Raw genomic sequence first — 19,878 nt, forward strand, 5'->3', positions numbered from 1 at the left:
AATATATATATATATATTTACTATATTTCTGATTAACAAAAACTTATAAATATGGTTTGGGCTGAAAAAGATGAGAAATGATCGTTTGAGCTGAGAAAGATGCAAAATGATGAAGGGTTGCAGCATTAGAATGTTTAGAAAAAAATGCAGATTATGTGCTTATGCCCCACAAATAATTGAGTTTGCCCCTGAAATATGTAGCATAACATTTTTAAACTTTGTAGATTGAACTTTGCATACAGACAAAATGGATTGCATAGATTTTTGCCATATTAGATTTTTTGTCTTAATGGACTTATAAATGAATAATTTTAATATTGAAAAGACTTGCATTTATTTGACTAATAAAAATACTTAAAAATTTCTACTAATCCTTAAAATATATGTCAAATAATAATTATAAATTCCTAATATTCTTATGATTCCTAAATGTTTTTTAACACATTTGGTAAGTTTTTAAAAGAAATACTGTAATAAGTTTTTTGATTTCTTTAATTCATCTAAAAGTTTATAAAATATTTTTGCAATTTTTAACTTGTGGAAAATTTATTGTACGAAAAAGAAGGTACTCATAGCTTTTTAATATTTTTTAAATAAATTTGTTAAAAATATTTTTTTGTGTTATGAAATGAATTTTATAAAACTATCATTTTTGATTTTATCATTATATTAATTTAAAAATATAATAAATGTATGATCTAGATATGTGAAAACTTCCATTCTCTACATAAAAAAATTACGTATTGTTTTCTAAACTAGCAGTTACCAATCGCTCTCATCTATGGAGCCTTAAACAATCTACCTATTTTTAGCAGAACCCTGACTTAATAAATATAATTCAAATTATTTTGAAAATATGTAATGTTTTTAGAGATGTGGTTTTTACGTCAAACAATCTGGAGTGGTAATTAGTCTAGTTCTAAATTTACTTTTGGTGCATACATTAGCACATTATTATAAAGTTTAATTTTACTCTATCTTGAATTGTTATGTTCAAAGGGAAATTCTTTCTAAATGCATTTCATTATTTTTCAATATATAGTTATTAAAAATAAAGTACATTTCTGAATTTTGTAATCTTTTTGCTGGTATTTTACTTAAATGATCATGATCATAAAATATTATTTAAATTATAGATTTTTTAATGGATCTAAATATATTTGCAAATGTTAATAAGTCTGCCAGTAGTAAAGAGTTCTAGTTCTTGGTACCCTTCAGACTCTTCCACGAAATCCTAGTGTTCTGTGAAACATTTTCTATTGAACTACTGTTCTAAATTTATAGTAAAATACTACAAACTATTAACTAGTGATAGTGCTTAAATTTTGTTTCATTGAAATTGATTATGCATTCATTAAATTATGCATTCTAACAATAACAATTTGAAGTAAAAAAAATAAAAAATAAAAAAAATTAAAGGGTTATTCTGATATTACTTGGCTTACACACAAGTGATTATCATAGTAATTTTGTTTATTTTTAAGTAAATCATCAATTTATACAAATTAAAATTTTCAGCTTTTTCAATATATAAATCATAGTTTTTTGTTTCAAGGGGTTAAACCCCCCTAAAAGAAGCCCATTTTAGGGGGTTTAAAAGCTCGTTTAAGCCCATGTATAAAAAGTAATATAGTAAAGCTGTAATTGAAGAAATTTTTTTGGAAATTTTGAAAGATTATTTGAAACAAGGGATTTATTCCCTTCCAATGCCAGGATTATAAAGAATGTGACTGAATTTTTAAATTAAAACTAAGTTTCTCTACAAACATTAAAGTAGTTTTTATTTTATCTTACTTTAAAATATTTTTTTTGCATTTTGGCTTTATTACCCACTTTCAATCTAGTGTAAACTTAATTCCTATTTTTTTTATATATATATATATTAAAAATTTGAAAGAAACATTGTGCTATGATATTATGTTATTTTATTTATAATTATTATTTTTTATTTCTATGAGAAAAAAAATTAAATCTAGATATAATAGGTTTTATTTGTATAATTCCATATTTGATAATTATAATGATTATTATAAATTTTTATTCAGTTTTGGATTTAAATAGAAATGCAACTAAATATTTACAGATATTAGATAAAAATAAGATCTTAGAATATGCAGACTTTTTTTTTGTTGTATTTTAATTTTTGACCATCAAAATGTAGTTGTATTTGTAGCCAAAACATTTGCCACAATGTTAGTTCTTTGTAAATGAAGTTTGATTTTTGGTTATAGCTCTATATTTCAGAAAAGTAAATGTCTTTACTATTGTTCTTCCAATTTTCTGAAAAAGAACCTTCTTTTTTAGTCCATGAAGCTTGCTCAAGCGGCAATGTGAGTTTGTTTTCAAGCCCATTCTTCAGATATTACTCCACTGAAAAATCGCTTTAATTAATGTGTGAATTGATATTTGCGCTTTAAATTTTGTAAATATTCAAGTGATTGCAATTTTTGCTACTTTTGATCTTACAACTTTTATAAACGATTATTTGCTAATGCAATTTGACACTTTATATGTGTGTGATTTTTCAATATAAGAAATTTTTTCTGATTATAGTTTGTGCCTTTGTCATGTTGAATAAGTTCATAATTGCATGATGGCCCATTTTAGGATGGTCTAATTTTTTTCGCATTAATGAATTGTTTGATAAAATTGTATTATAAGAATTATTTTTACCACAACCAACTCATGCTTTTAATAAATGACCCAAAATATTTTTTTAAAATTATAATTAATTTTTTAAATTTTTTTTTAGGAAAAATAGTTTAAAATTTTAAATATTTTGTTTCCAAAACATTCTGGTTTTGTCAAATTAACGAAATTATTAAGATATGTTGATTTTACATCAGAGTTCTTATCAGACTGTACAGATGTATTTAATTAGAAGCATTACTTAAATATATATTTAGTTTTTATAAAAGTTGTTTCTTCTGATTTAAGTTAGCAGCATAATAAGAAAAAGACCAATCTCAGTGGGCTATTTTGTAACTTCATCACTCATGCTATATATTTTAACAATCCACATTTGTATATTTTAAAGTATCAACTTAACCAATGCAGCTTTTAAAATTTTATATAAATTTTGTACAGCTTAAACTTTATTTTGTTAATGACTTTTTATAATATATTTATAATTTATGGGCATTATTGCAAATACATTTATTTTGATTATGTTATGAATATTTAATGAAAATTTATTTTATACCATCTTGTTGAATCTCAAAGCAGAAATCATTTTATACGTCATCTAGTTGTTTTATTGTGCAAACTTTTCTTCATGTACTGAAAGCATATTACGAGGAAAAAATAAGCACAGTATATTGTATAATCTAATCATCATTCTTGATTTTATGTAGTGCCATTTTGTTTATTACTGTAATCTTATAATTTCGCTATTACATTTATTATGTGAGCTAACATTTTAAAGAAAAATTATATTTTTATAGTTCCTTTTTTCAGCTTTTATTTTTATGTGATAGTTTTTTTCCCACTCCATTCAGGAAAACAAGAAGTTGAGATTAAATACAGTTTATAGTGATGGTTATCACTTCATTTAGCTATGAAAATGAATTGAATGATGACAAATTTTTCTAATGCTTAAATTGAAAATTACTATTTAAAATTTATTAATTTTATTTAATGCTTTTTCATTATATATTTTGTTCAAAGTTTGCCATTTATGTATTCTATTTTATTCTTTCAGTATGTGTAAATTTTTGCATTGTGTTGAATTAATTATTCGAACAATAAGTTTATGTATAAAGGTTGGTATTGATGGCAGTTAACACTTCATTTAACCACAAAAATGAAGTGAATAATGCCGAATTATAATTGATAAATATATTTTTTAAAATTTTTTTTTTACACATAATGTAGTATCTTTATTAAATTTCACTGTCTAGTTTTCCTGAATGGATTATAGTCTATTCATATACTTATGTTTTTGAACTATTTGGTCAGTATTTGTCAAAATAATACGTTGTATTTTTTATTTTTGTTATATTTTATATATATATGTACTAGAATATTTTTTTCATTAGCCTGTAATTAAAATTTTCAAAAGAATTTTTAAAACATTTCTTCATTAAAACAACATTATTTAGTTATTCACAAACTTTATTAAACTTTCGTACAAACTTCATTATGTAAGATTATCTTTTTTTCTCTGTATCTGTTTAGTAACAAATTTTCTATGCCTGAGAATATTCTTAGTTGAATACTATACAATCAAATTTTGCTCAAAGATTATGACTTAACTTACAAACAAAAACTTACTGCACAGTTATAAATATTATTTTAAAAATATTTGTTAATTAAATTTGTTTAAAATGAATATATTAATTTTCTTGACCCCATATTTATTTAAAAAATTTTTCTTCAGGGTAAAGCTTTCAACAATAGTTTGTTGAAATTTGTTTTTGATCATATTTTGTAGACTATTTTGAACCTTTTTTGTTTTGCATTTGCCACATAATCCTGATTGAATTAGGCAACTAATTTTATTGATTTTGAGCATCTTTTATCTTCTAATTTTTTAAAATTGTTTTTAAGTCTGATGGATGTTTCTATTGTTTTATTGTTTAAGGTAAGTTAATGTTAGTTTGGCTTGATTCATGTTATTATTAAATTCCCCTTTTTTGTTTTATTGTAAATTATTTTAAAGATAAGATCTAGTTTTTCCTTTTAATAATTAAAATATCCTATGTGTTGATACTTTTTTTATTTTTATTTTCTTGCTTTTGTAAATAAACAAGAATATTATTTTTGCACTCAATGTAGCTTTAGAATTTCTCGCAGCTCAAAGTGTGCTATAACCAATATTTCAATGGTTACCAAAGAAATTCTATTATACAACCATTTACAAACTTTATAAATGTGTTATTGTTATATTTTATAGGTAATTTTGAGTGAAAAAAAAAGTGTATTTTAGCAATAGAAATTGTATAGCTAACAAATTCAGTATACCTTATAGTTGCCCTCTGTAGATTATCTTGATTATTTGCATATTACTGAATGTAGTGTTAATAAAGTGTTTTATCTCTTCAAATGCATTCATTTTATGGAGCTGCTAAGTAATTTTTGCTGAACTTTTGTCAAAATTTTTGTATTTTTTTATATTTAGAAGTCCCTAGACATTTGTGGTAATTTGGAATCAGTATTATGTCTTATAAGGTTATTATTTATTAAGTTTGAGTTATGAAACAATTGAGTGTAATGGAGCAGTGAACATAGTATATAAAATTAAAGTACTGTACGCCTGCAACAGCCGATCGTTGGTCAGAGGGTACATAGAGGTTGAGGCTCCACAATTTCGAATAGTCATGCCATTATAGGCCCTGAAATATTTTCTAGTTTTTGAATTTCCATTATTTTATAACATTTATATTCATATTTTATCATTATTCCTGATCCACTTTTAATTAAATAAAACAGTTACTTAATTTTTCATTCATTTTTATAAGGAGCAGAAGCAAATATTTAAATTTTTTCACATTTCTCAATAGGTTGTTTAAAAATGTAATTGCAATGCAATTATGTTTATTTAATTGAATCGATTAATGAATTATTCTTATCTAAGTATCAAAATCTATTTTCAATCTTTCTTTATTTCAGTTGCAATCTTTCTTTATTCAGTTGAAATCCCTTCCCCAAGCTTTGGGTTGGGGACTTCATGCTTGTTTGAATTTGGTACCTACAGCACATGGTGTGCCGTTGACCCTCAGTCAAATCATTGAAAATAAAACTTTTCAACCTTTTAAAATATGAGCAGTTTAAATCATGGCTTCTTAATCTTTATCTAATTCTCTCTCTTTTGGAAATCTTTCTTTTGAATTAATCTTTATCCAAATATCTCTTTTGATAGTGCTAGGAGTAATATATGAAAAGCAAATTAGCTAGATATACAGAGTTAATTAAGGTTGGAACAATTTCCCATTGGGATTAAGGGAGTTTGACCAAACAAGTACAATCAGTTAAATAAGAGAAAGGCTTTATTGATGATGATATTGGGCACAAACGCTACTGTTCTTAACCTAATGTTTTTTAACTTTTACTTCCTTGCAACTTTTCAGTGACTCTACTTATGTCTTGTCCCTCTTTCTCTCTTCACTGGTCAATTTGTTTTCATACTAGACTCAAATAATTCTGTAGTATTTCTGTTCCTCCCCTCCCCCGCTTTATTTTATGCGCTGTAGCTTACGTCTCCCTCTCTTCTTTGTCAGATTTTGTTTTATCGTATAGATTCGAATGATTCGGTAGCTTTTCTTTTCTCTTTTTTCGCTAGCTTCATTTTATGTCATGGAGCTTATTATTGTATGCTCTTATTATCTGGTCCTAATTTCCCTCTTCATTGGTTAATTTTGTTTTTCATACTAAATTCAAATGACTTTGTAGTATTTTTTTTTCTTTCTTCATTTTGTGTTCTGGAGCTGTCTGGTCTTGCTTTTTCCCTTAACTAGTTAATCTTTTGTTTTTTTAAATACTAATTTCAAATGATTGTGTTGTACTATAGTTTCTTTTCCTGCTTCATTTTATGTTCTGGAGCTTGTTGGAGTTATTTGTGCTGTTATTGTACTAAAATCGGTATTATCGTTGTTTTACTTTTAAAATGTTGCGCAAGGTTTCACAGGCGGATGTCCCTTTTTTAACTGGATATGTTTGCTCTATAAATTGTTCTCTACATCATTATACAGAAACACCAAAAATAGCCCTTCTGTAGTGAAATAATTATTAAAAAATCTGGAGTAATAGTCAAAATAAAAAAATCATTGTCAATGGTTAATTAAATAAAACCAGGTAAAAGGCAACAGACACTTCATAATTACTACAATATTAAACGATATTGATAAATTTTACGTCTTAAATTAAGAATTGGTAATATTTTAGGTAAAATGTGTAAAAAAAATTTTTTTTCACAAGTCACTGAAAAGGAGTTTACCACTTAGATGTCGCATTTTTGCCATCACATCCTCAGAAAAAGGTAAGCAAAGGTGGAGTAAGTGTGTTTTCAAATGTAGGTATACGTAATTTATGAATTTACTATTTAAGAATTTATGAATGTTCTCATGTTTTCTTTTTAGAGTTGTACTGACAAATCTCAAGTTTGTCAGTGCTCAAACATGAGATCTCATGTTTGTCAGTGCTTATTCTTAAAGAGAATTTCTATTACTAAAAACTTCTTTTTTACATACTTTTGTTTTTTATCAGTGGGAAAAAATGCAAGAAAGAAAAGAAGAAAAGTTTGTGGTATGTTTGTATGGCATTTACTTTTATAAATATTTTCTTTAGTGCCCCATGTATAAGGTTTCTCGCTTTTCAACTTCGATGCAAAACTTGATATAGGCATACTAATTATTACAGATTTTTGTATTATTTCAATGGGGCTTTTCATTTCTACGGAATGATGGGGAAAAAAACTCATTTTTTGATTTTTCAGTTATTTTTATTTTTAGTTCTTTCTTTTTGTATTAAGTTTGCGGCATCTCATCCATTGCCATGTTTTTGCAATTTGGAGACAATATTTTATTTTTTGGGTTAGCGTTTTAACTGTTATACTTGCTATCTTATTGTGATAGTGGTATTAAAAAATACTTTTTGTTAGGTCTAATATTTTCATTACATACTTGTTTGTATTAAATTAAATGAATTAAAGTTTTTTTTCCCGATTCATATAAGCAAAGATTTGTGAAAAGAATTTTGAGTTTAAAGGACCTTTTAATTTTTTTTTAATTGAATGCTTTTGCAAAGTCTAGTGAGAAAGTTGGAATTTAATTTGGGAATTAAATTCTGATAACTTCATGGGAATTAAGTTCAATTTTCTATCAGTAGCAAATCTTAATAATTTTATATATATTTATAATTTACTGAAATAAGTTAAAAACATTGATTTTGCTGTGTTTCAAACTTGATTACGAAATTGCTGGGCAATAGCTTTTTGTTGGGGATTCGAATTCGTTGCAATAAAATCTACTTGAATCATCATATAGAATTGAAGGGCTTTGAGCAATAAATCAATCACATTGTTTTCGCAATTTTTATCAGATATAAGCGCAATACATAGACACATTTTATTAGTGCAAGAACACTGTGTTATTTTTCACTGAAAATACCCAGAACAATATGGAAATGTGGCTTATCATTATACTGCACTAAGGATACTCCAAAGAATTTTTTCGATTCTAATTGACAACATACAATCAACAGAGGCTCTTAACATTTCCAATGTTTCAATATTGTTGATTATGTTGTGTTACCTAATGAGTTATGCTTGAGGAAGGATATATGAGCCACATGCACTAATGTGTAGAGAAAATCTTTTTGATGCTTAATAAGAGAGAGGCGAATATTTATGTTTTGGCTATAAGGTCAGTAAGCAGTCAACACAAAATGAAAAAAAAAAAATCAAGCATTGTTAGAGATTTTTACTTATTGTATTGAAAGGTAAAATGTTTTAGGAGTAGTACAAAAATTATGTTAGTATATTTTGGTAATTCAGAACCCTCCATTCTCGTCTGGAAAAATCAGCAGATCACAATCATTAAGCTTACATAGAACTTTTATCTCCAATTTACAATGTATTTTAATATACTTTCTTTCGAATACAGGAGACAAGGTCTTGCTTAAACATCGCTCATAGCTCTTCTTGGCAGATCGCAAACCCTTTACTTTTTGTTTTCTTTAATATTTGAAGGACCTTTCTTTTTTTTATTTTTATGATCCGTGGTTATTTTGCGTGGTAAGACAAATGGCTACCTGCATTTCAAGAAGATCACAAATACCCACACATGTGACCTATGACGTCAGCACCAGCTGATCGTTTATAAGCAAAATAGCGTGTTAAAATTGAACTAATTTTCTCCACATTACTTAGAATGTTAATTAGCGTGAAATTAATTAAATTCAGAGCCGTATCGCACATCAAATTAATTTAAATTTATTATTTATTTATGTCTTTTGTTGTAACCGTGATATAATTTTGCTTTGTGTAACTGGCAACTTCGATACATAATTAGTTTGTTTATATTCTACATGGCTTCGTGCCTGTCTTTGTGTTAAGAAATATATAGTGAAAGAATTGAAGTCTTTGTGAAAATAATATCTAGTGAGTTTCGTAAGAGAATTAGTACTTTCCGGTTTGGCTTACTCGAAACTGAATTGAAAGAATAGTTGCTAACTTAAACAAATGCCACGTTTTAACAACCAATCAAGATCGAGATACCCACACTACGCCACTTGCGGGTGTCCCATTGTCGATTCGGGTAGTAAAAACTTGCAGATTTATGCTATGAAAAAAAAGTAAAATGTAAATACTTTTCAATATAATGCTATGTTGTTTTTTGTTTAAATAGGTTTGCACTGTTATTCTATCAAATACATATGCCACCTGATGGAGCCTTCTCAATGAGTTCACCAAGGTTTGAATCACAGCTGTTGCTGGTTGATTCGAATTCTGCTTCCGGTTCGCACCGACCACAGTGCTGACGTAAAATACCCTCAGTGATAGACGATTCATGGGGTAGAATTCCCATTATCGCCGGGTTAACCGTGGGAGGTCTTTGTGGTTTCCTTCTCCATATAACGCAAATGCGAGTTAGTTCCATCAAATGGTCCTCCAGAGAGGCTAATATGTCCCAGTGCTTGACTCAGGAGCTCCCTTGTCTTCTGGGTTGGATTCTAAATTGCAAGGCTATGCAGTTGAATATTGCTAGTCGCAAACTCAGAAACTTATCGGCTGCTCAGAGCTGGTTATAAAATAATATAAAATATGCCTACTGATGACTAATAAATGTATGTTGCGCATAATTCGTTTTGTGTAGCAATAACAAATAATTGAAAGCAGCAAATATAACGCCAAGGAAGTGTTGTAAATATATGTTGAGCATTTAGGATTTTTTTCCTCGCCTTTTTGTACAAACAAATATTAAATAAAATACCCTGTATTTCTGTCCAAACTGCTTTTATTGCTCACCTTGCTAGTTTCGGATTGCTGAGCTTTAAGTTCGTTTTGATGTTGAAATCTTCATATTTCAACATCAAAATCAATTTAAGTTATTAATTGATAATATCGTTAAATACTTCATATTGAGATGTAGAGTGTTTAAAAATAAATTTATTTTTTTATCGAAAATCAATAAGTTGAATATTTAAATGTTTTCGTAATGAGATCGAATTCAAAATAAGCCCTTTTTGAGAATTTTTTTTTCATTTAAAAGAGAGCGTGGAAAATCTCCAGTTTGAAATGAGATATCATTCTATTCTTTTATTTGATTTCAATTAACGAGTTCTGCATTTGACATGATTAATTGAATCTTTCTCAAAATTATTTTTAAATTGAATTGAAATAAAAATGGAACGTAACTTTAAAAAAAATTATTTCTCTTTTCTCCCATGCGTTTTAAAATTGTCACATTCCACGCGTATGTTTTAAGAATGGTAAGTTAAGACACCCGGGGTAATTATGTTTGGTGTTAATTTGAAACGTTCTTATTTTTTAATTAAACTTCTGAATGCGGGTCAGTTTTGAGTTCAATCGCTTCGATTATCCTGCAATCACTAGAAATTGGCTAGATTTTTCAGACAAATTTTTAAACAGCTACAAATAGTTTCTCTTTATCCTTTTTAAATTAAGTTGGTGACAATTATTTTGCTATTTGTGGGAGGGGGAGAAAAGCTGCTTACTTTTGAACCTCTGGTGAAATTCAGTTAAAATTACGAGCAGCTAGGGCTTACAGCACCCATTGCCTAACTCTGTTTTTGCGCACCTTTAAGTGATCGCAGATTTAAGGATGCTTTTTAGGACCATTTTAAGATTATTCAGATTGTGATAAAATTGAAATCCTTTACACTTGACATTAGATTATTAAATTTTACATTGAATAAGATATTGAAATTTTAAATAATGTTTTTTTTAAAACAGAGTAACTCGATATAACTTAATAAATTTTCATCAAATTGCTTTTTAAATTTAATAGTGAATGATATTAATATAGTTTCTATTATACTTAAATATTATGTATCGCGTTTATTTTTTATTGTTTAATTGATAAGCATTTATAAATAAGGACTCGTTTCATTCATTATGTTGACAAATTGTCAAAAGTAACATTAGGAAGAATAAAACCTACGTGCACAGCAAACTACAATAATAATAAGAGACATGCTGTTCACTTTTTAGGTAAATCGGATAAAAATTTAGAGAAGTTATAAGGCTCTTTATTAGTAAATGAATCTAGGGTTATTTTATTTTATAACCGTTGTTGAACAGCCGACCCAATCCTATGGGTTTACGACTACCAATGTTCAACTCCGTAGCCTTGTAATTTTGAACCCAATTCAGAAGACAAGGGAATTCCTGGATCGAGTATTGGGAGAAATTTGCCTTCGGGGAGGACTCTTTGATGGAGCTAACCCGCATTTGCGTTACATGGAGAGGAAAACCACGAGAACCTACCACGGTTACTCTGACAGCAAGGGGACTCTAACCCATGATCCGTCTACTACTGAGGATATTTCACGTCAGCACTGTGGCTGGCGCACGCCGGATGCGGAATTCGCATCGACTGAGATTCGAACCCGGTTCGCCTCATTGGAAGGCGAACGCTCTATCCCCTGAGCCATCGCGGCTCAATCTAGGGTTATTGAAAAGAGAAAAACATTTTATTACGTGGAATTTATTTTTTATGAATTTTCTTAGCTTCCTCCAGGGACAGATGCCCCTTTTTTACGCCACAGAAAACTTTGTGGCTGAATTGAGGGCCATTTCGATTTTTTTTAAATCATATTCATTCTTGTTATTGTTACTCAATTTCCGTAGAAAATGTCAAAATGTATGTAACACTTCTCTTTAGATATACTTGAGCGAGTTTTACATAATTTGGCTATTAATGTTTCCTGCATAAGCTTGTCGAACGTGTTATTTCATGCTCAATAATTGTCACCTTATGTTTACAATTAGTATATTTCAGGTAATTTAATTTAAATGCACGTTTCATGTAATAATATAGTACTCATAAAAAGAAAAAAATATTGTAAATTGTGTAAAATATGTGTTTTGTTGGAAATGAAATAAGTTGTAATAATGAGCATTATTATTGTGTAACAGTGGGTAATTTAACTAGCTGGAGTAAGTGTGACAGTTATTTAAAACAAAAGTTTTAACACCGCAGCAGATTCTTGAATGGAAACAGAGCACTGTTTGCCCCATAATTAGATGGCCAATTGTATTATCTTAAATAGGAAATTTTTCGAGCCATTTATATAAGCATGTAAATAGTTTGTGTGGGCCGGGATAGCCAGGTCGGTAGGGCGCTGGGCCCATGTCCTAGAGTTCGTGGGTTCGAACCTCGCAGGCCGAAGACTCCCCGTGTAGTAAAGTTACTGATGCACGTTAAATCTGTCGAGTCACAGAAGTCCGCCATGTTCTCATAACAAATCAATACCTCTAGGGGTACTGGATTGGAGATCGATCGTTCTCTGATTCAGGTCGAAATCACGATCTGTGGATGTATGAATGACGAGAGCGACGTATGGTGTGGTAGAAGTCGAATTCTTGACCGTAGATGGTGCCTCTGGAAAACAGGAACAATCTGCCTGAACTGGCATACATCCACAACGACAACAATAGTTTGTGTATAGCTTACTTCAGAATCCAAGGTGACAAAATTTTGATTGAGTATACAATGTGATATAATTCATGTTGCAAACAGGTAATATGTTGCAAAGAACAATTGTCACAGGAAATTCTTTATCAATAAATCTATCCAAGAATTTCANCAAAAACTGCGATTCTTTTGTAGCATAATCAACTATACGATTTTTCTATCGAGCTCACATAATTCGAAGTAAATCAATTTAGCTGTTCGTGTAAGATAATGATTTAAGCCAAATTCTGAAAAAATAATTATAATAAAAAACCTTATTTTGAACTATAAAAGAAAAAGCCGTTCAAGAGAAATATACACCAAAACAAAAAAATAACATTAAGTTGAACTCTCAAAATAACAGCATATGTAACGACTCTTACATTTTTTTTTCTAATATAAAGAGGTAGGCGCAAATTAACTTAGTTTTTTCGTCAAGAAGGGGGTTGATCTTTTAAGCATTTGTGGAATATATAAGATCAAAATTCATTTAAGTTAGGTTTAAACTGTTTTTAAACATTAGCATAAAAATAATTGCATTAAATGTAAGTATGATTAAATTAGATAACGTCAGTACTGGTACCTTCTTTAAACTTAAAAGTGAGCCATATATTATTATCTACAGGCGATCTTAGGTCTTTAAATTTATTATTTTCTTTTATAAATCTAAGTCTGAGTGCATTATTTCAGTCATAAGTTTTTCTATATAAGTAATATCAATGTTGAGCCATGTGTAAGTTAATAATTTACTTCCACCTCGCCTTTCTTTAAATTTTAGATTCTTTTAAGTCCAATACCCTCTACTATGCCATCACTATCAGAAGATGCATTACCATCGGTTACATCTGCAAGAGTTGGAAGTAGCACCAGTTATATCCAGAAAAATGAAGCCACATCGACGACTGGTACACGAGAAAACGAACTGGTGCCTCAAACGCTCACTAAATCTCAAGCAGTAGCTAAGAGTGGTGTTGGAAACCAAAAGATGACCAAAAAATCCACCAGTAAAGGACAAGCACCTGAAACGCCCGCAAAATCTGTAACAGTAGCTAAGAGTAGTGCTGGAAACCGAACGATGGCCAAAAAATCCAGCAGTTCGAAAGCGACGTCTGTTCAGAACATAGGTGGTCGAGAACTATCTGAAGGCTCGTCTGATGCAGATATATCGTCCAATGAGGATACACCGGTATATAAAAAACGTTGGAAAAGTGTTGGAACTGGTACTCAAACCCCAATATCGCTTAAACACCCCGCCAAGCGCTTGTCATTCAGTAGAAAGTCGAGTCCGTTTTAGTTGGGAGGTAGGCAGGTATGAAGAAGATAATGTAAAAGAATTAATTTAAAATTTTCAGTTATATCATTGACTCTAAAGAGCTGAATAAATACGTATACTTTCTTGCGTTTTCGAACTTAAAAATGAAAATTGCCTTACTTATATTGCCTACAGAAAGTTCACGAACATGCTTTTTTAGAAGGGTCAATTTCAATAGGTTTCAAATTTGCTTTTGTAAGCCAATATTTTATGTAATAAAAATAAAATGCATTTCAAGCTATGATCTGAAATCATTTTCCAAAAAATATTGTAAATTAATTATTGTCTGGACACAGCTCCAAACGCGTATTTATGGAAATGGACAACGCTCAAAAAGTCTGCTTGAAAAAGGACACAGCTCGTAATGCGTTTTGACGAAAGTGGACACTGCTCGAAGTTCGTGTTTATGAAAATGGACATAGCAAAAATGTGTTTTTTCAGTTTTTAGCACAAATTTAACAACTTAGTGAGGAATTGCGTGCTGACTTATTAAAACAGTAAAGCGTAATCATTTCGATGCAAAGTTTCGGGGTTCGAGATGGCTAGGTATATTACTGATGTGACTTTTCAGGCGATGTCTTCATATTTAGAACTCTAAACGATAAATAGAGTTTTAAAACTCTTTTAATTCCTTACGTCGTAAATTTATTACTAGCATTATAACTTTAATAGTAATAATAGTAATTAGTAATAACTGTGGCAATTTTGTGAAAACAACTGTTGACTTAGTGATGTAAGCATATGGACGATATCGCATTACAAATTTATTTGGATTAATAGGACTTTTCTTCGAAAAAAAAGAACTATGCTCATAAAAGAAGTTTGAAAAACGGAATCACATTCTATGTCTATTTCCTTAAACACGCATTTTGAGCTGTGTCCATTTTCGCAAACACGCTATTATTGAGTGGAATTCTAGCTTTCTATTTTGGGTTTTTAATTCTGATTTGCAATTTTTTTTTTGTCAAATTATTTAAAGAAATTTAATTTGAAATTTGTTTATTTGGATTTATTATTATTATTCCAAAAACACTGACTTTTCATATGCTTTCCTTTACAATTTTATTAGATATTTTTGAAACGCATTTTAAGATAAACTTTTTATAAAATAAACATAATACCTGGAAAATTAGCCAAGATTGCATAAACTCGATTTTTATAAGTTATACGCAATGTTTTATTTATTACCATTTTCTGCAGACCCATAGAACAGTTGTTGTTTTTTTTAAAAAAAACTTTTATTTCGTACTTTTTTGTCTTAGAATTCGTTATGCCTTTGAAAAAAATGAGCTCTATTCCCCCCCCCCCCAGAAACACATTTTAAAAGCAGAATTATAAACAAAATAATCACGTGGTTTATAGAAATGCTAATTTGGAGATGTAGCTACATGCTCTTCACTCTGATGACTGGACTTGTAAAAAATAATTAAACATTAAAGAATGCTTAGTAAAATTTTAAGCAGTATTGTTTGCAGTATTATTTGTAACAATTGCTAATGCAAACAATTTATTTTTCAAACATTTCCCCGGAGTAAATTACTTTTTTAAAAAGAAAGATTTTTCGGATCGAAAACTGAAATTGCTCCTCGAAGTCGATATTCAAACTTCAGAACCCTAACGCTTACTGCTCCTGAAGTTAAAAAAGATTCCAAATAGCGTTCCGCGACAAGGCTAGTTAAACACTAAAAAGCACGAAAGCTTAAATATATATATATANAGGACCACTCCGGAAAATTGAATAAAAGTTACCAAATCGGATACAAGTACAATTTCAAAAATATAAAATATATCTATTATTTGGAATGAAAAAAAAATGAACTCAATTTGTCAGAAGAACGGACGAAAGTTTTAAGTTTTTTAATGTTATTTTTGGAGTTTTCGTTGCGTCTTTGGCACGAACAGCACGAAACACAATTTATAAGACCCGCTTAGCCAAAAATATTATCAAGCAAATAAATAAATAAAAATAACAATTTTCAATATATATTCTCATTAATGATCATTTTTTTGTTGTTGTAAGGTATAAAGTTTTAAGAACTTCTATAAAACCTGCTCTTAGAAGATAAAAATTGTAATATATTAAATAGGTTGAATAACCTTTGAGAAATAAAAACTCCAATGTACAACTTAGTTTAATTTTTATTTCCCAGGAACTATTCAACTGTTTTTGTACTTATGTTGTTCGCATAGTCTAAAATGGGAATTTAAATTTTTTCCTTATTCTTTTATGCTGAAAACAAATTAAAATTTTTTATCTTCTATTATGTATTAGAGAATTTTAAATTCGACAAATTCAGCAGTGTTTTTATTAAAATATGCTTTATGTTACGTTTTTTATGGCATTAAAAATTATTATTCATTCAATATTTCAGCTTATATAAAAAAGAATTCGTATTTTTGGCTTTCATTTAAAAACATTTATTCAAGCAGGCTTAATCTGCTTAAACTTGTTTTTCACTGAACTTTCTGTGACAAACAGGCTTATTTGCTTAATTTGTTTTTATCCATTTGTTCAAAATATTTAAATTTTTTCTACTAACTGTGGATTATTTTATGGCATATTTTATCGCATTATATTTGCTGGCCTTTTTTTATTTTATTTATTTACTTATTTTTTTGGAATGCGTTTTAATCTAAATTGATCATACAAATCAATTTAAATAAAAACGAATAATGAATAAGGTAAAAATAAATACTTAAAAAAAAAGGTGAGTTATAGTTCTTTTTGAAAGTTTTTTTTTTATTTCAGCAAAACTATATATTTTGCATGGTTTTAAAACGGTGCTTTAGAGATTCAGCAGTTATCTAGTGCATTATTTATTTTCATATTCATCAATAAATACTTCATACTCATTCATAAATAATACTTTCATATTCATAAATAAATACTTAAAAGAAAGGTGATAAAAATAAATACTTAAAAAAAGGTGAGTTATAGTTCTTTTTTAAAGTTTTTTTTTACTTCAGCAAAACTATATATTTTACATGGTTTTAAAACGGTGCTTTAAAGATTCAGCAGTTATCTAGTGCAATATTTATTTTCATATTCAGTTAGAGCTTCACGAGTTTGTAAAAATAATTAAAAAGTAAACTGTTTCACCGAAATTCTTTTCTAAGTATTCACGCCAGGGAAGACAACTAAATATACTAGATATATACGACAAAATACTAAAAAAGAGATCTATCGACAAAGACTACTCACTTCTGCCTAGCTGCTGATAGGGTGAATTTCGGAAGAGATCACATTTGGTGAGAATGCTCTCTTTGGTTATTTCAGTTTCCGTTTTTAAAAGCGCTATATGTTGAGCCACCTCAGNGACGTCATGAGGAGGAAAATCGTAGCTTCAGCTCTAAGAGCGGAGTGAACTAGCCCTTGTATTCTCTTTAGCCCTGACTCACTTCTGCCTAGCTTAATAGTATGAGATTGTCGCCGCCGATAGGGTGAATTTCGGAAGAGATCACATTTGGTGAGAATGCTCATGCTCTCTTTGGTTATTTTAGTTTCTGTTTTTAAAAGCGCTATATGTTGAGCCACTTCAGCTGGATTTGGCATGTGAAATTTTTAGCGGCAATCATTGGTCGATTTTCTAGCGTTGCCATTCGGGGAGTTGTAATGAGGCTTTTTTGTCGCCGTGTAAGAGAAATATATATATAGATAAGCGTGCCCTAATAGCAGATGTATTAAAGTATTTATAATATAATATAGTGAATGTTCATTAGGATTATTTCAATAGCAGTAATAGTCTATTTTTTTGTAAAAGGACCACTTGATAATTCATATGAATGATCTTACTCTTCTAGCGGCTAATTTCAAAGTTCATGTTCACATTTTATTAACATCTTATCTACTTGAGGGAGGTTTGATCAAAAAGAATTGAAATAGTTATTAGAAACTAAGGCAGCTATAATTTACAATTACTCAATGTTACTTACTTTTGTGTCAGACAAATAAACAGTGCTATTATGGAACAAAATATGATGTTATGGAAATAAGTACTAAAAGGGCTTTGATTTTGAAGAGGAAGTCTCAGTCCGATCCAGTTGTGGACATAGTGCCAATGGAATTTTTTTATCCCAATACTTCGGGAAACCCATCTGTCAAAAATTGGCCTTGGAGAAAAAGATAAATGCTGCATAGTTCGAAATTGAAATACCTAATACCTACCTCTGTTGTACTGGAGTTTTTAAAGCTATGCGTAGTATGTCTGTCTAAAAGAAAATTTCCAAAAAAAAAAGAATCGTTGTTTATCTAACTATATCTAGCGTCTTCAATTATCGTGATCAAGTCGATTTAATTGACTTGCAGTTGACACCTGACGAAAATTATAAATGGCTACAACACTATCAGGACCACGCTACAAAATTCAGTTTTCAGCGACCGTTAACTTCGAAAAAAGTTGCTGAAGTCACAATGGAGTTATTAAAAATATTTTTGGAAGTGGATTGTTCTCTTATACTACAATTCGAGAACGACTGTGAGTTTACGGTTGATGTCATAAGAGAATTAATAAGCCTGTGGCCAACTTTCAAAATTCTAAATGGTAAGCCTAGACATTCAGCAAGTCAAGGATCTGTTAAGTGATCAAATCAAGATGTTGAAGCTATGTTACGTGCTTGGTTGATTGTCAATGACGAACTATAGGTTGTTACTTTTTTCAATTCCAATGAATCATTTTCCTCTTCTAATCGAACCATTGAGTAATCACCTTAAAAAGTTTTGTTTACAACAGAACCAAGTACAGCTTTCCAATCTAGTCGTATTTCGAAAGAGTATCTCAAAAAATTGTTACTGAAGAATACTTGGATGTACTTCTTAAACAGCAGGGTCCTGATATTATTTTGATACCAGAAAGCTTACCAGCAGTTTCCTCGGGGAACAACGACATCGTTACAACTTCAAAAGATCTACCAGCAATTTTATTAGTTGATTACAGTGCTTCAACTACAAATGATCTATCAATATTAAAAAATCATCCAAAAATAACACTTCAATGTCGCAACCAACGGCTGCTTTACTCGCAGAAAAGACTTTAAATTTGGAGGATTCACCAGAAATTAAATCAATTCCTTTAACGACGACAAGACAACTAGAGCCAGTAAACAACTCTACTTCAATTAAAAAGCACTGTAGTGTTACTTGCATCAGAAAGGGAAGCGGCTGTCAGTGACAATAAGCATGCTGTGTTGTGTGTGGAATGGGATCCTCCAGAACTCAATCATGCGATATTTGTAAAAATTTGGTGCACGAAATATGTGGGAATACAGTAGGAGAAGATGGATATGTATCGAAAGCTCTATGCTGTAACTCCTGAAAAGATCAGTTGAAAAAAATGAAATTTCTTTGAAGAAATTTAAAGGCGCGATGGTGGATTCCACAGTTTTGGTTGATGTACATACCTAAGATAGATAGAGGCTTATTAGATGAAAATGAGTCCCTTGAACTGAAATATATTGGCATTGTTTCATATTCATCTGCTCTCTGAATTCAGGAATTAATTTTTAGTAAATTTTGAACTGAACTATTTTCTTGGGATTGGTGCCTAAATAACAACTTTGACACTTACTATTTCTCCCGTGAAGGGGCTAGTGGATATATAGATATTATTTTAAATGTGGACTTGATTAAGAAAAAAAAGCTTCTATAAGAATGTTTAAGTATTTTAAATTGATATATGGAATTATTTTTTTAATTGGTATGATTGTTTGAAGCGTTCAGAATGGTTTTTAAATGAGTAATCCTTATAACAATTGAATTTTAAATGATACAATTCTCAAATAACTATGTTTTATAAATTTGAAACCTAAATTTATACTCTGTCAAAAATTTCCGTATATCTGGACATCAAAAATGGTGGCAACCACTCTACACCAAAGTAATGTGTTCCACTACACCAAAATCAAGGATAGTTCCTGGTGTACTGAAACAGCTTT

The 19,878-nt window shown here is 29.5% G+C and overlaps 1 protein-coding gene across 3 annotated transcripts in view; it reads left to right on the top strand.

Annotated features, from left to right (window-relative positions):
• Nucleotides 1-13,944, top strand: part of LOC107441511 (flotillin-1) — a 35,275-nt gene extending 21,331 nt beyond the window's left edge. For 2 of the 3 annotated variants that reach the window (XM_016054798.3, XM_016054799.3), the window contains exon 12: nucleotides 2,305-5,044. In XM_016054798.3, coding sequence (XP_015910284.1) covers nucleotides 2,305-2,387 — 83 coding nt within the window. In that variant the 3' untranslated portion in view covers nucleotides 2,388-5,044. Of the gene's footprint in view, nucleotides 1-2,304; nucleotides 5,045-7,203; nucleotides 7,243-13,413 lie in introns of those variants that run through there. The other variant, XM_071184622.1, reaches the window with a different exon arrangement.
• Nucleotides 13,945-19,878: the final 5,934 nt, after the last annotated feature.

Source organism: Parasteatoda tepidariorum, chromosome 8 (assembly GCF_043381705.1).
Source record: "Parasteatoda tepidariorum isolate YZ-2023 chromosome 8, CAS_Ptep_4.0, whole genome shotgun sequence".
Lineage (NCBI taxonomy): Eukaryota > Metazoa > Arthropoda > Arachnida > Araneae > Theridiidae > Parasteatoda > Parasteatoda tepidariorum.